The following is a 16,897-nucleotide window of genomic DNA, read 5'->3' on the forward strand; positions in this document are numbered from 1 at the left end:
TACAGCACTAAGCAATTTGGAGAGTTCTCTCCTTTTGCTGTGAACTTGATAGTCTTTTCAGCAATCAAAAGAAATGAGAGCCAAGGGGAACTCAGAATCTGTCATGCTCCAAACAACCTACAGTGCCCTGTTCTCCCTTTAAAAAGCAGCAGATGTACTGTGTGCATTAATTAAACAAGAGCTTATGGATTTCAGAAGCAAACCAACTCATTTACAATAATACAAGTACAGCACAGCCAGAAATAATGTAGTTGCGCAGAAGGACTGAATTTAAAAATAAATGTGTGATTGTAATCTCCAGATGCTGCTCTGGCTTGCTGGGCATTATCCCAGAGAAGTGGGTAGGTCTGATACATGAATAAAAATGAGTGTCTTTGGCACAGGCTGGAATCTGCAGTGGGCACGGACAGAAAGGTCCCTGTGTGCCAGGCTGCCCGTCTGCCGAGCCCATTAGGGAAACTTGGCTCTGTTCTGCCAATCTCCTGCCCGAAGCCACGTCACATCAGGGCTTGGGTTTTGTATGGGAAAAATCATTCCTTAGTGACAGAAGCTGACAGGACTTTCTGCTGAGGAAGGTGCTGCTCTGTACCAATGGCTGTGAGCACAAGGTCCAGGATTGGTGTGGGACATGCAGGAGGGGATGAGGTGAATCCCTCCTCCCCAGCCTTCCCTGCACCAGGGAGAGAGCTCATACAGCAGCTTCAACCTGCCCCTTTCCCTGAGGGAATCCTGCTCTTGAGCTCCGGGAAGAGACTAATTTTAAACCGAAGGTCTAAAAGGAGATTTAAAAAGATTTAAATCTCTAAAGAAGTACAGATGCACCAATCCATCAGCCCACTGAATACTGACAGCTTTTGCCAGAGACCCACAAGTACTTCATATTGGGAGCAGGCACAATCCTTCAGAGATGGAACACGAAGGATCAGCACAAAGCAATTTGGAAAATAAAACTGTGCAATCCATTATCCATGTCAGGCCCAGCACTTATTCTAAAATAGGTGTAAAACTGCATCAAGACGCCAGCTCGCTTCCATTAACTGAGTCTGTGCCCCTGAGGTCAATAACAAGAAGGAGAATGAGCACATTTTTGCACGACTCATATTTTCTCCTGTAGTACAGGAGGTTGTTTTGAGGAGGTAAGACCAAGAGCCTGTTTGCCTCTCATTAACCTGCTGGAAATAGCCAGGAAGCTTATTGTGGTTTTTGTAAATGCAGCTGTCTTTCTGAATATTGTATCTCTGTGTACCAACAACATTCACTTTGATACCTTCTCTCTCCTATAAATCATTTACAAAAGGCCCCTGACATGGCAGGACAACACGAATCCCTGTGCTGAAACAATGATTCCAAGTAGCAAAGGAGGGGGAAAAATGCAGGAGAAGCCTCCAGCTCAGCACAAGGAAAAATGAGCAGCCTTGGACACAGCAGCAATGCAGGCAGTGTGTTCGCTGTGGGGGGACATTGCTCCCCAGTTCCTGGGATGTGGGGGAAGACGGATTAAGAGGATATTTATTGCAGTTCCTACAGGTCTGCTGGAGGAAAAAAGTCTGGGCTGTCCAGTTCCACAGATCGAAGAAGATGATTCAGTCAGAAAAATCCTCTGGGCTTACAGAAGTAATCCCTGAACGACCGGTGGCCATGGAAAGGCTGCTATTAAAATTCCATTGGTTATGTTAACGGATACATTTCTGAAGGTCCATTTGAAGAAGCTTAGGAATGTGATATCAGGGGCGTCAACAGTTGAGTAACAAATTTGAAACACGTCCTTGGTGCAATGGAGCAGCCCTGGCAGGGGACAGAATAGCTCAAAATCAGGCTTCAGAGATGCTTTAAAATTAATCCAATGCTGGATTCCCAGTTCTGCTTCACTGACTCCGCTCGCACGATTTCTACATTTGCTTTATGACCCCCATCCCACACTCGCAGCACAGCAGAGAAGCAGCTCCCTGACAGCCTTGGCTGTCACACAACAGCACGAAGGGCTTCGTGCCATTGAATTATGGATGCAGTAAAGAAGCTGGATTCTCTCAGTGCTACTCAGCAAGAAAGCTGTTAATTTTTTTGCATATACAACACAGTGGAATCAATACCCCTCTAATCTAAATTAAATTAAATGTTTTCCTCCACCTTGCTTATCGCAGGATGACAGAGCAACATTCAGGCTTCAGAGATGCAGCAGCCTCAGCTCCAGAATATTGCTGGTTCTGTTCCTTCCAAGTCTTAAATCTTACCTTGAGAGAAAGGCTTGATGCTGCTTTATCGTGTCCAGTTCATAGGTTGATGAATCACTCCTTTTCCGTGGCAGCTGCTTCTTTGGATCTTCTCCGTTGCTACGAGGAATGTCAATGTTGCTCCTGCTGAGGTGTCTGCTGGCTTCCAGATTAGAGCCACTGGAACAATAGCTGTTGTTCACCGTTATTCCAGGAGACAGAAGGTCCGTATCCTGGGATTTGAAATATATGGATTTGGCACTCTAACAGCTGAATCAGGAATAGACTGACACTACGACCTTCTCCTTCCACCCTCCTTTCCCCATCTACCCCAAGATCCAGTTGAGGACAATACAGTACCTCAGGCCAAACCACCTTCTGAGGGTGTGGGTGTTGCTTCCCACCAGAGGGTGAAACATCCCTGTTCAGAGCAAACGTACCCAAACTGTGACACACATGCACACATTTGCCATTGGTAAGGAATCGAGCCTCTGTTTTTTCGGGAGAAGATCCTTACTAAAAGTAGGAGCCATGGAGGTGCTCTGGCCAGCAGACCTGTTCCCAGTAGCCACTGGGAGCCAGCATTACCTGGACACTCACAACGCTTCCTCGTCGGCTGCTGTTCTGGCTTTCGGACACGGTCTGATTGCTGTAGCATAAGGCATCAAATCCCAGGATTCCTCCAACACAGTCCCCTACCAAGCAGACCTGAGAAAGGTAACAAAAGCAGGAGAGGAGAGGAGGAAGAAATAAAAAGGAAATAAAACAAAAGCACCCCTTGACTTCAGCTCCAAGCCGACAGGTAAATGGATGCTGGATTACACCTACGCAAGCTGGAATAACAGAATGCCCAGTGCTTTCATCAGGAAAACTACTCAGTCAATGAATATCCATCAGAGCCTGCAGACTCCCATTATCTCACACAGCTGATGTGTCCTGGCTGTCCCCACCAGCCAACTGGAACACAGGGAGACCAACACAGCGCCCTGATCCCACGGTTTACTCCAGCTTCAGGAAAACAAAGCTGGAATCCTCCCTTGGCAGCTGTCTGTGCTACTTTAGGGAAGCTTCCCTGTGCTTCTGCCCATTAGTATCCTGAGGGGTAACACTGTCCTGCTTCCAAGGGTACTGAGCAGACAGGCACAGTAAAGCACCACTGGGTAGCAGAGGGCTGGCTGGGTCCTGGGTACAGCACTGGCTGGGAAGAAGCTCAGGGTGGATAAATCACACCACAGCAGAGGAATGTGAAAGTCCCTCTGCTCACAGGTGGGAAGCTCAGTCATGGTCTTTTACGGGGTGCAGCAGCTGCACAGCCTCAAAAAATAAACCTGCTGCTGTGACAGCTCCAACACGAGCTGCTGAAGGTCCATTCAGGACAGGAATGCTTAAACAGCCTTGGTTTGCAACAGAGAAGAGACCATGTGTTTAGTAACAAAAGTAGCATTCCTGCTTCAGAAAGGTGTGTCACGCTGAAAATTGATTAACTTCACAGCTTTGTAGCTCCATTTCTGAACACAAACTCAGGCTTTGCTTTGAATCCCAAAGGTTCAAGACAGAACGTAAGCAATAATCTCTCTCTCAGAAAGAAAGAAATGGAAAGCACAACACTTTCTTACTGCAGCTCAGCACTGTCATGTTTCCATCTCTCTTGAGAGATTAATGGCAAAGAGAGTTTCAGAAGGAAATTGCTTCTCTTGCTGTTCCCCTCACTGTGTTCATAAACAGCCCCTGGCTCACCTGGCCATTGAATGACGTGCCCTCCTGGGATCTGATGAACTCACTGTAGGCCTGGTTGGCTCTGACAATGACTGTGGCCACTGCTTCTTGGTACTGAGGGGAGGATGTTGCCAACAGAGGGAGTGCAGCAAGGGGAATGTGATCCTGGCTGTTGGACAGGCAGCCTTCATCATAACTGTATGGGCTGAGGCTGGAAAGGGCAAGAGACATTGGAAATACTCAGCCTAACATAAAAGGTGGGGAAAACAATTTGCAGACAGTACAGTCAGTGTTGTGGTTCATTAAAAAAAAAAAACCCTCAAGACAGAAAGGCCATTTATTCCTCTGTGAATGGGTGAGAGCTTAATAAATCTTTCCCTCCCATCAAACGTAAATCTTCAAGGACAACATACTTACAACTGGCAGAACAACCCTCAGACAAGGAATTAAATCCTTAGTATTTATTGGATTAATTAGAATAAATCAATCTCAGAACTTGTGCTGCATGATTCCTGTATTCACTGCAGCACAGTATGAAATTGAGACTGAATGCCTTGCTGGTACATTAATAAGTGCATCCTCAAAGCATGGTCAGAGCTTCCCACAACACATGCAGAACATTTTAGGGAAACAAATAAAACAAACCAACCCCCAAAACAAACAAACAAAAACAACAAACCAAAAAACAAAACAAAGCAAACAACAAACCAAACGAACAAAAAAAAAAGCCAAACACACACCCCCCCCCAAAAACAAGAGTGAAATTGTAGATGTGTCCCTCCCTGATAAAGTAGCATCAATTTACCTGGACACCAGAGAAAATGCTTCGGAGCAGATGGCTGGGCAGGGGACAAGCTTGATGGCAATGTGGCCAAGAGCAGCTGGGTAATGCACCCTCATCACTGTGTCAAACACTGTTGTGATGGTGTTGACATCCCCTTGCTTGGAGCTCTGGTCACCACTTCCTGAGTCCAGGATGTTCCCTCCATGGAGGACCAAGAGGAGGACGTGGATTTTACTTGGCTGCATTAATGGCTGCACCGATTCATCCTAGGTGGGGATGGAAGAGAGCACAGGGAAAGGCTCATTTTGCAAAGAGGTTTGACTTGTGCCTAATTTATGGCAAAGGCCATTAGATACACCTGAATACAACACCTGAGGACCTGACTACTCCTTCCAGGTCTCTTATCCTACACATGTCCATGCACAAATCCACACACAGCCTCAGTGCAACTGACTGTCTCAAGCAGAAGGAATGCTGGAAATTAAAAAAAAGCTGCATAAAATTGTATCCAGGTAAAACATGGCAGGAGTAAAGACATAATACTTGTGTGCACCAGGGTGGAAAAGTACAGAACTAAGAGATGGGTGTTGCTTTCTGTGGGGTGCTGAGCTCAGCTGCAGCCGTTGGTAGTGAAACACATTCAGCAAAACTAACGAATGAGATCAAAAGGTCAGCAAGTGGCAAGTTACTGAGAAAAGTTGTAGGAAGATCAGTCATTGCACGTTTGCCTACAACTGAAGTTATAAATAAAACTTCATATTTGCTTAAACTGGTGCAAAAGAGGAACTGGAAATAAAAAAACTTCATGACCCCATAACCCAAGGACCGGCCAACATCTGGCTGGGATGCAAGAACCCAGGGAAGGATTTTAACTTGGCTTTTCAGGTCACTTTGCTTATTGTGCTGAACCAATTCCCTGCCTAAACAGACAGGTTGTAGCTTGGGGGAAGGAGGGAACTGTATCCAGAGTATCATTAAAAATGTATCCAGGGTTATCACTAAATGACCTGCCAGACCAGCTGTAAGCCCAATCCTGATGTCCCAGGAGCAGGTACAAGAGCATCCATTTGACATATTATAACACAACAGAGCAGTAACTATTTTTAATATCTATTTGCTAACAGGGCTTTCAGTGTTTACAACTCCCATACAGACTCAAATCCTCCATGCCACACTGAGATATGTGCAAATACTCCTGTGCCTGACCCCTGGGCTCACAGAGACAACATCTGAGAACATCCTGAGCAACTCCCTGTTGAGACAGAGAAATAGCCACTGGGAGGGGGTGCAGAAGGGGTGGAGGGCAGCAGTATTTCCATTTGGAAAATTCTTCTAATTTTAGCATTTTTAGTCCCCTGTTGTCCTTTGAGCAGTGACTGAGTCCCTCACGGTCCCTGCTGGTGGGAGGAAAGCATGCCCAGGCACACATTAGCAACCTAACAACGAGCTTACATTTTTACCAGATAATGTTAAAGCATGTCTTAATACACAATCCACCAGAAGTACTAAAATTCACATCCAAATCTGTAATAAAGATTTTCCAGACCTCCTGCATAACAATGGCCATTAATTATTCAGCACCATTCCACTGTATTAATGCCTGCTCTTCAAACCTCCTCTGACTCCAGTTTTCAGTGCCTGCACAGTGAACTTTGTACCTGGCTGGAGGCACGGGAGGAGCTCTCCCAGCATCTCAGCACCTCTTCTGCTTCCAGACAAACTGCTTTAAGTGCTCATTTCGAAAACAACATGAGTCACCAGGCTCAGGGCATGCAGAAGTTTATCAGCAGCCATTTGGAGGCACCTTTCCCTTTCAGTTCATTAACCTCTGTCCTTGAAGGGAATGGGGAACTGCTGATTAGTTGATGGGTGGAGGTGACTATTCAGAACTTCCTTGTAAGATCTGGAGCCTCTTAAGATACCCTGAACCACCTTATGGTGAGGAAGCTCTTAACCTGAAAAATCACTGCAATGGTGGCATCAGAATTTCATACCATTTCGGCAGACAGCTTGTGAACAACTACAAATAACTGTCTTTTTCATCTCACTTTGAAGTCTGTTCTTTTCCTAAAATGAAGGCAGAAACGGGGGGGGGGGGGAGTTTGTACAGCCCTCTGAGAAAGACAAGTTCTCCACACTACCTTGAGCTCCAAGAGAAATTTTAGGGCTGTGACTTGCTTATCTTGAGGCAGCCACAGCCGTTGCCATCCCAGCCACCCACTCTCCTTACGGCCCTTGAGCTCTCAATCTATTATGGAAAAGCCAAATCACCATGAACTTAGAGCCTGGCACAGAGAGTAATTTTAAAACCATGCTCATGGTCTTTGAGGGACCACTTAGACATAATGTAGGCACTCTGCAAATCAGCAACACCACCTCTGCAGCACTGACAGGCAGATGGTTCACGGACAGGACAAGTACAGCTGCTCCTGGATGTCTCACCAAGACTCTGAATTACAGAAGCCTGAATATGCAAGTCTGAAAGCTGGGGTGGGTGGGAGTGTTGTTATTTATTATTTTACCCAAGCACTGATACAGGCTGTGCTGTAACTGGTTTCCAAACAAGACCCTGAGCAGCTCCACATCGTTGTAGGCTGCAGCCAAACGATGCCCCCTGCCCCTTGGTGCTGCAGGAACACATTCTCCCACTTCCATTACCATCCAGCATTACCTCTACCCAGCAGTGCCTCGGGCTACACTTATCCCCGCAGGATTAGTAGTTTTTTTCCAGCTGGATATCTGATGCTGCCTGCAAACTACAGAGGATTTTCTATATGATGTTCAAAAAGTGGGGTGAAATAGTCCCTTAAATCTGAAGCACACGGGTGCCAGTGTAGCTCAGCGACACACGGAGACAAAATGTCACTCACAGAAAAGAGTTTTAAACGTCTACCCCGTTTATCCCACGCAGACATATTCCAGCAACAAAGGATCTCATTCCAAAAAACCAAAGCACTTACTTCGATGATGCTGAGCCTCTCCACGCTGGAGCCAACGTGGTACTCTGCTGATGTCTCGTGGTACAAGTCACCTGGAAGCAGAGGTGTAAAATGTCAGCGCTGCAAGATTCTCTTTGGCAAAGACACTCCTTCATAAAGACAATGTTCCAATGCCTCTCAGGCTCTTCTGCCTCACATCTCCTTCATTATTCCACCAAACTGCCCTCTCCCTCCCTCTTGCCTCCTTCCACCTGAGAAGCCTGGGCAATGCTGGGTCATTTATTTTCCAGCGATTTCTCCTAACCTTGGTAAGAGCTGAAGGCATTAGTGAGCTCTTCTCTCATTACAGCGATCTAGTACTGCTGCTTTATTATGCATGGCAACAATGGGAAATCCCTGCACAATTGTCAGAAATGACTGGTTTGTTGGAAAAGAAAAGGAATTGTTTGAACTGTGTTGGGGAGCAGAACTCTGATGTGTTCCTATGTCTGCGCCTACACAGACTGACTTTGTACCAGTGTCATCTTCCACCGTGCTGCCACATGAATCGCTCTGGCTGAGGAGCTGCAGCTTCCTTTCACCATTTCATAATGATGAGCAGAAAATAAAACTGAGGCAGATATACAGTCAAGAACAAAGGATGGAGCAAAAGGAAAGAAGAGTCATTCAAGACAGAGCTGGAATATTTCATCATTATACAAGAGAATCCTGACTGTCACACAAAGGAGCCAACGAGGAAAATAAAAGAGAATCAAGAGCTATCCCAGCTCCCACTGAGCAATTCTTTTTCAGCAGCACTGGGCAGTCATTTTTATGCTCTGTCTCAGCTTTTGTGAGATGAGGATAACAAGTTTTACCTTGCTCAGAATGTGGCTGTAACAATCGCCTGGAAATACTGTAAAATAGCACATGTAGTTTGTACTTAAAAAAAATTACCCTGGACATCATCGCATTCGGGGGTTTCAATTTTATCCATCAGATCATTGGAACTCCATTTGGTTATTTCTTTCGGGAACATTTCCTCATTGTCAGACAGGTCCTCTTTAAAAAACAGATTTTTTGAGAGTCACACACACAAAAATATGTACACAGACAAGAGCACAGAACAGAGTTTTAAATAAAACTAAGGCCCCATAACTCTATGTTATCTATAAACATTTGGATGGCTTAAGTCATAATAAACCACAATACTTTACCAGCTTTTGTTACACAGAAACCAAACCATCTTCTGAAAAGTAAACAAAATGTTTTAGTTGCATGTGTCTAACAAACAGAACTCCTAAAGCATGGACAAAGTAACATGGGTTTTTAAGGCTACCATCTCAGGTACCAAGCTTGCCCTTTTTCTTGCCAGTCTTTCTGATGGTGCTAAAGCAGTCAGAATGTTCCTGTACAGGACAGAGCAAGGTTTGTCACTGGGATCCTCCCAGACCTGTTTGAGAGCTCTGGGATGTCTTTGGGGGAAGCAGGGACAAAGATCACTGTTGTTAATAGGACCAAACACCTAAAAAGGCAGGAGCAGTAAAGGAAATGTGAACTCCCCAGGTTGATTTGCTCAGGAGATGAGATTTGTTTGATCACACTGATTACACTTATCTGCCATTTTCCTCCTACTTCAGGGTCTTCTGAATCCCCTGGCTCAGTTCAACTACAGTTGATAAAGAATAAGGGTCTTAAAAATATTATGTTCCCAGAAGTGTAATTAAAATGACAGTGTAATACAAAGGAGACACTCATCTTTCTCTTTTCCTTTTTTCCATTGAGGATGTATCTTTTACTGTTATGAAGGTTAAGTGCCTTCTAATTTATTTATTGTTCTGTGCTCAGTATTTCTTTCCTGAAAATTTTGAGCTTGTAAATTTAATAAAGAGTTATAAATGTAATAACAGCAGTAATTACAGATGTCTTGCAGATCTAAAAGCTGTAATCTTCAGAGTCCCAGACTAGGATTTCCCCTTTCTTACTGCTGTACAGTTACTAAAATAATTAGTTGGAAAAATCCTACAATGGGGGACCAAAAGATTATGAAATATACTCATCTTCTCAGGAAATTTGAGTAATAGCTTAAAAACTAAATTATATGAAGGGGATTTAGTGCAGATCCAAGCAAAGGCCGATTATTTTTAGGAGTTTCTATTTCAACTTTGACCATAAAAAGAGAGCAACCTGGAAATTTTGCATCAGCATGCCATTTCCTTTTTCAGCTATGGAAAAAAATCTGAGTAAATCCCAATTTCCCTGCACAAGGCAGTGTGGAGCTACCTGTCCAGAGCAAGTGGAAAAACTCACATGTTGGCAGAGAATTAAGAGGACAATTGTACTCAAAGCTCCTCCAGCAACTTCATCTAAATATTAAACTTAATTCTTTGAGAGGTTTAATTACAGCCCTTACTGCTGCTCAAGTGATCCCTGAATGGGATATTACTCCCATTATTAGCATTTATTACAGGATAGATATTCGATATTACTGCACTTGTCACTATCTTTACCAGAGTGCACCAGTGAATGAGGGTGAGTGGGAAGCTGGAGACAAGGAATCTTCTCGGGCTCGGGTTACGCCCACTGCACTGTGAGGAAATGTGTGCTTGGGAAGCACTTCTGAGGAACCCTGCTCGGTGTTGACTCACATCCTGATCCGTGCCAGTTCCCATGGCACCGACCCTGCAGGATGAGCTGCAAGCAGAGCTTCATCCCTTTTCTCAGAGCTGGAGCTGGGACATGTCATCTGCAGGCCAAGGGGCATCAAGAGATCCCTCCCAGGGACAGGGTTGTGTTCAACTGCACACACATCAAGGCTTTGATTCCTAAACCAAAATCCCACCAGATCTGGGCATGCTTTTCAGCCCAACTGTGTGGATTGCAGAGGACAAACTGTACGTACACGGAGACTCGCTGTTGCAGGAGAGGAGCTGCTTCTACACTTAGCAAGCTCCTAGAAGTACTGCAACAGAGGTGCACAAGGCTCATTTTTGTAAATTCCCCCTCCCAGGCCTGTTAGGAGCATGCCAGGGATTCCCTGGGGCTCTGGATCCCAGGCAGAGCCATCTCCATCTCAATTCTATTACTGAGTAATTAAAGAGGCAAAAAGCAGTGGAAAGCAAGGATGCCGTTTCCATGGCTCACTCCTCTTCTCTTGTACGTATATTGCTACAATAAATCCCTTGCATACTTTGTGTAAATGCTACAAAAGTTAATAGAGACACTTAAACTAAGTTGGTCCTTCTTCCAGGCAAGAGACACACATTCATCCCCTGACTTACACGTGTCCCAAACATTTCAGCTGCTACTGTACCAGTCACTACACTAACATGCCATTTCCCATCACAGAATTTGAGATCCGTGCCTAAATACTGATGGGAGAGCTCTCCTGGAACACAATACTATCAATTTTCGGAGACTGAACCTTAGCTGAACATCAGCGAAATTGAGCTTTACAAAACTGGGGCGTCATTCTTCTAACAACTGCATTTCACAGAAAGGTCACCAACTTCATCAGCACATATTGCACATCTCACTTCCATCAGACAAGCTGGGAGAAGAGTCCATCTGTTGTCAGTAGAGATGGAGTCCTTCATGCTTAAATTTGCATTAAGTACCACATACAAAAAGAGTGCAGTGGAACAAAGCTTCTCCACACACACATGCACAGAGTGAAAAAAAATAACAGCTTTCTCTTAATACAGGTAATCGAAATTACTTTGAGGATTCTGGAATCAACACTGATTAATTCTGGCACCTGAAGTACCTCGCCGCATTCACTATTGTATTTCTTGGAACATGAGAATAAGGAGTTAATAAAGGCAAATTTGGGTTTCTTCAAGTCCAGACAGGATAATTAATCATACCTCTTACTGATTAAAAAACAAATTAGAAAAATAATCAGTCACGGTGAATCATTAGGACACACCCACAGCGCAGTTACTATTGTGGATTTTACCCACACTCATTTGCACAACAAAATACAGCTCCAAGGGCTAAGACTGTTCAAGATCCCTTCAAATAGATCAGAATCTGATATGTTGCTGTGTTAAATGTAAGAGTCTGCTGGGTGATGCTGGAAGAAGCTGCACCATGTCGTGGTGAGAAAGGAAAAGACTTCAAAGCAGAAAGTCTCGCTTCCTTCCCTGCTCACCCCCCACCCTCATGCCTTCCGCTCCCTTACCCCACCATTTCAGGGGAGAAACGATGGTGATTGAGGCTCCACATACCATGTGCATCAAAGAATTCATCATCTGAGCTGTCATCTGAATCCCTGGCAATGCTCTGCATCCTCCACTCGGAGATACTATGGCGCGAGGGACTTGCTGGAAAAAACAGAGAAGCCTGATGCGATACGCTACAGCGGCAACACGGAGAGTTCCCAACATGATCTTTGCTGGAGGGAGAATCATGTGTTCTCTATGAAAATTCCCTGCTGCAATATTAAAAATCCTAAACCCCGATGATGCTGGTGTGATGTCAGTGTACCGCTTTACAGATCCTGTCTGTTTACTGTTGTTGGAACCCGCCAGCAAGATGCTACATTAAAGCAAGCTGCTGCTTGGATCACTCTTCTGCTATTTTGAATGGCAGCTATTTATAATTGTTAGTAGGACGTGTAAAATCAGCTGGGTTTTAAAGTTTGCAATTAGGAAGGAAGCAGGCTGATTGGAGGCTTTCTCTGTGCCTCTCATCAGCACACAGACTGTGCCTCTGCTTCGCTAACTTTCGGGTGGGTAGCTAAGCAGAGCAGCCTGGAGAGAAATAATCTGTTTTCTGGAAGGAAATTGCTTCCACACAAATTGGATTAGAGATCTATTTAAACTTTAAACTTGAATGATTTAAACAACATGCCATGCAACTACTTCATCGGGAGCTGTTGGAGCACGGTCCTGACAGAGCGAGGAGAAACCCAACAGTCCTTTGGGTGCTGTTTGCCCTCCTGTTCTCACACCTACCTGCTCCCTTTCACTTTCCCCTCCAGAGTTCCCTGTGCCAAATATAATCATATTATGGTTTTTTCTTGTATTTTTTTTCAGATATAATTTAGCAACAATCCAGCCTGAGCTCTTCTGGGCTGAACTTGTCACAGATCAGCCGCCAGCTGAAGGGAGCACTGTCCAGAGAATGATGAGAGAGAGGGTTTCTCCCCTTGTGCCTGTCACACAGCGCACACAAAGCACTTGCAGCAGCCACCTAACCCAGCAAAAACCTGAGGAGACTGACAAATTCTCATTTAGCATATGTAAGACGCTGAAACGCTCTGGTGACTGTGACAGCTGCACGAGCATTTTCACGCTATTGTTCCAACAGCGTTAAATATACAAGTAAAATTCTTCTAATTTTTTATCTGGTTGTCAGATGGAAAGAGGAGGGAGATCCTGTGCAGAGTCATCTAATTGCAGCTCAGCAGCCCCCAGCACCCACCACCCACCTCTCAGGGAGCAGCAAGGAGGAGGTTGGCAGAGCAGAGCTAATTCACGCCGGAGTGACGTCAAGGCACTCGCATAATAGTGGCTAAAAATAGAGCATATAATAACATATGGAATGGTGACAAGGGTCCTGCTATCAGAAGTCTCACTCGGGTGGTAGGGAAAGGACTGAGATCTTTGGGAGAAAAGGGATTTTTTTCAGCTGGAGGTGGTGGCACGTCGCGACAGCCCTCCTTGCTTCCATATGGTAATATACTGCCAGCATGGAGGAGGATTAAAATATCCGCATGACGTACTTCCCAGCACATCACAATTAATTTCTTTCATTACTTTTTCTTGTAAAAGCTGAGACATTCTGCAGTTGAAAAGAAATTCATGCTTTGCTCCCAGTGAAAACCTTCTAGTGAAATCCTGAGAGGTCTGAAAACTCCAGCTCCCAGCGAACATGGCAGCAGTGGAAGAGGGGGTTTGTACAAAGAGTATAATGGGAGATGGGTGCAGCAATATAAAATCCTGGTGCAGGCAAAGTAGCCAGCATTTTTATCTTTATGCAGTGATTTATGAAGCATCTGGTAGGTTCTTCCCTGGGGCTCGCTCGAGTGAGTCATCGCAAGGTAAAACTACTGCTCCTCTCTCATTCACCCTGTGATGAAATCAGTGATGGAGTGGGAAATAAAAATGGAGACTCAACTCACAATATTTAGTGCATATGAGAGACAGAGAAGCTTCACTCACCCAAATGTTCCCTTCCACCGTCACTGAAGAAATTCTGCCCCTTGGGGTTTTCAGAAAAATCAAGACTTCCACTTTTCCCTCTTGCAGTGAGAGCTGCTATAACCCTGTTAACCAGCTGTGCTTGACTAAAAGGAGAGGGAATTGCTGAGGGTTCAAACCTTCTGGCTGTAACTCACTGGGGATTCACCCCTTTGTACAGAATGGTCTGAGGAAGGGAAGAGTTTCGTACAGCAAAACAAGGTGACTGCCAAGGGAGAGGGGAGGGACAAAATCCAGGGCTCAAAGCTGAGTCCTTACAGGGCATCCACAAGGGAGCTTTAACATCAAAATCCTGAAATCTTCCTGAATGGTATTTCAAAGGGAATATAACTGTGCTCCATGGTTCCACCTAATCCCAGGGTGAGGTGTCATCTCCAAACAGCTACTCCATGTCATCATCAGAGGAAAGCAGCAGCCCCCACCTGCCTTTTGGGGTTCCTGCCTCAATCTCCAGAGTAGCTGAAGAGGTGCTTTGCTGTGTGAGCTACACTGCAGCACCCATGGAGCCAAACACCCTTCTGAAGTGAATAAATAACCCTGGCCAAGGAGTACTGTGACACAAGGTACCTGCCGTGATACAGCAGACAAGCAGATATATCCAGGGAGCACCACTGAAGGGCCTCGTGGCTCATGGGTAGCAAGAACTCTCTCTCTGCACTACTGGCTGTCTTCTGACACTCCACACTGCCAGCCAGCTCCTGCCTGCTCCTCTGTGGTGTTTTCATAGTTCCTCTGCTTTTGACATTGGCAAGAACTCTGCCACATGACACTGAGTCACAGTTATGGGATGACATTCTCAAACCCAAAACAAGCCACCTGAGAAGACTGAGCCTGTGACACCAGCAGAAAAGGCCTCTGAGTTAACAGCACGCACAGGAGAAAAACATGTTGTGCCAAAGGTACCTGACACAAGGAGACACGGTCTGACCTGCCCAAAGCCCAACCTCCACACAGTTCAGAAGAGCAAGTCATCTTACCTCCTCTCTTTGAAGACCGTGAGGACTTGGAAGAGGTTGACCATTGCTTGGTGAGTGACCTCCCAGAGGCTGGTTCACTGTTGGCAGCAGAATCCTCAGTGTCAGCAGGTGAAACTGTGTTGGCTTCCACTTCCTTCTCCCCAGGAGTGTCTTTGACACCGTGCTGCTCGGGGTCACTTTCCCCGCAGAACTGGGCCATCTTCTGAGCCAGCATCAGCTGGGCCTCCTTCTCCAGCCGCCGGATGTCCTCGATGGTGAGCCCGTACCACTCGTCCTGCCAGCACCACGCCTGGCGGTGGGCTCGCACCATGACCTTCCGCAGGCCTGCAAAGGCAAACACCCCCGTCACCAGGGCTACAAACGGTAGGATTCAACATGTTCCCTTCCCAAAACCTCAGGACACCGTGGCCAGGATATTACAGCGACATCAAACCCGCAACGCTGCAGTGAAGGACCTTCACACAGTCAGGGTGGCAACTCGGTCACTTTGTGTGCTTTATCTCCTAAATTCTTGCTAACCAACCATGCACTGTGAAATTAGACAAATCTTCTGTGACTGTTTTTAACTAGGGAAGGGATTTCCTAATTCTGGATTATGGACTTTGTCCTCCTGTGAGTGCCTGCTCTACTGAGGAGGAGCCACACACAGGCTGTAATTGCAACCCCCTTGAATTTCTGGCAAGTTGTAACATTTAGATCCAACCTTTAAAGGTAAGTATGTTCACAGACAAAAAAAAAAAAAAAAAAGCCAGCATCAACAACAAAAACCCACTGATTTTTTTTTTTTTAATCCAGAAGAGTTTCAAGTCATTCCTTGATGAACACTACACAGCCCACCCCAATTGTTACATGACAGAAGCACATCCCACACCAGCAGTGCTAAGCCTAAAACCTTTCCTTTCCTTGGAAACCTGGTTTCTGCATCTGATTTCTATATATCAGTGAAACAGCATTATAAATATGAGTTTCTGAGATAATGGGATAGAAAGCAAAGTAAGGGAGAGAATAAAGATGCTTTATTTTGCAGATACCATCTGCCTTCTGCTGTAGTGGAGAAACAGAGTGAGTAAAGTCAATTTAAAATATTTCAATGTATCACATTTCTGAAAGGAAGAAATGCCTCGGTATCAACACATAATGCACCTAACCAGGCAACAGATACTTTCCTCAAGAGTTAGACTCACTGGTCAACATCACAATACCACTGAGAATTTTAAAACATTATAGTCGCTTAGGTTTTCACCGATACTATTCCTTAAAAGCTCACAACAGGTCAAAGCTCCAAACTGTTATTTACTGTAGCACACAGCAGTAATGGTCCTTTAAAAGCTTCTGTAAATACTGACCAACTGATCTTCAGGAGCCCTTCTGAAAATAAATACTTAGTCAATATTGTCCCCCCTTTAATTACTGGGAAACTGAGGCAGAGACGGGCTGAAGGACATGCCAAAAGCAGCAGTGGGATTACAGTATTACAAGATAGAGAGCAATCAACGAGCTACCTTGAAACCATTCAGGTTTTGGGAGCTGCAGATCAAGCTCCCTAAACATCACCATGAGGAAACACGTCTGTCATAAGCCACCCTCCACCTCCAGGAGCATGGCCAAAGTGGGATGGTGCCACTGTGTGCAGGGTTTCTGAGGTGTTTCCAGCAACATCTGCTTCACTGTTGTACAAAAAATTTTAGATCTCATTACTGTCACAGTTTCTATGATGTTCAGCCTAAATATCCCTTTTGTTTCCAGCAATCACTTCTTTTGGTTTGGGGTTTTTTTTGTTTGTTTGTTTGATGGATTTTTTTAAACAAACAAAGAGCGTATTTTTATGTTTATCTCCTTCCAGGTCTGAGCACTTTATTGTCTGCTCTGCTCTTTGGTCAGTTCTTAATGCCACCAGCCCTCCCAAGCCAAGCTATCAGGAGGAAATGGCTTTTGAGATCAGCACTAATGTCGTGGACCAGCGAAACCTGAACTTCATTTGCACAGTAAGATTAAATTTATCAATATTTGATGCATTTCTCTGCCTGACTTTCAGAAGGGAGCTCCCTGTGGGAGAGGGAAGCATGAGCCAGCAGACTGCAACCTT

General features: G+C 45.1%; 1 protein-coding gene across 1 annotated transcript in view; it reads right to left on the reverse strand.

Moving 5' to 3' along the window:
* The window catches only part of PITPNM2 (phosphatidylinositol transfer protein membrane associated 2), a 128,822-nt gene that overhangs the window by 25,346 nt on the left and 86,579 nt on the right, over positions 1–16,897 (reverse strand). Inside the window, 8 exon segments of the mRNA XM_032706232.1 lie at positions 2,232–2,443; positions 2,799–2,918; positions 3,948–4,137; positions 4,732–4,976; positions 7,671–7,741; positions 8,586–8,690; positions 11,858–11,953; positions 14,812–15,135. Coding sequence (XP_032562123.1) covers positions 2,232–2,443; positions 2,799–2,918; positions 3,948–4,137; positions 4,732–4,976; positions 7,671–7,741; positions 8,586–8,690; positions 11,858–11,953; positions 14,812–15,135 — 1,363 coding nt within the window.

This window comes from Chiroxiphia lanceolata, chromosome 18, assembly GCF_009829145.1.
Source record: "Chiroxiphia lanceolata isolate bChiLan1 chromosome 18, bChiLan1.pri, whole genome shotgun sequence".
NCBI lineage: Eukaryota > Metazoa > Chordata > Aves > Passeriformes > Pipridae > Chiroxiphia > Chiroxiphia lanceolata.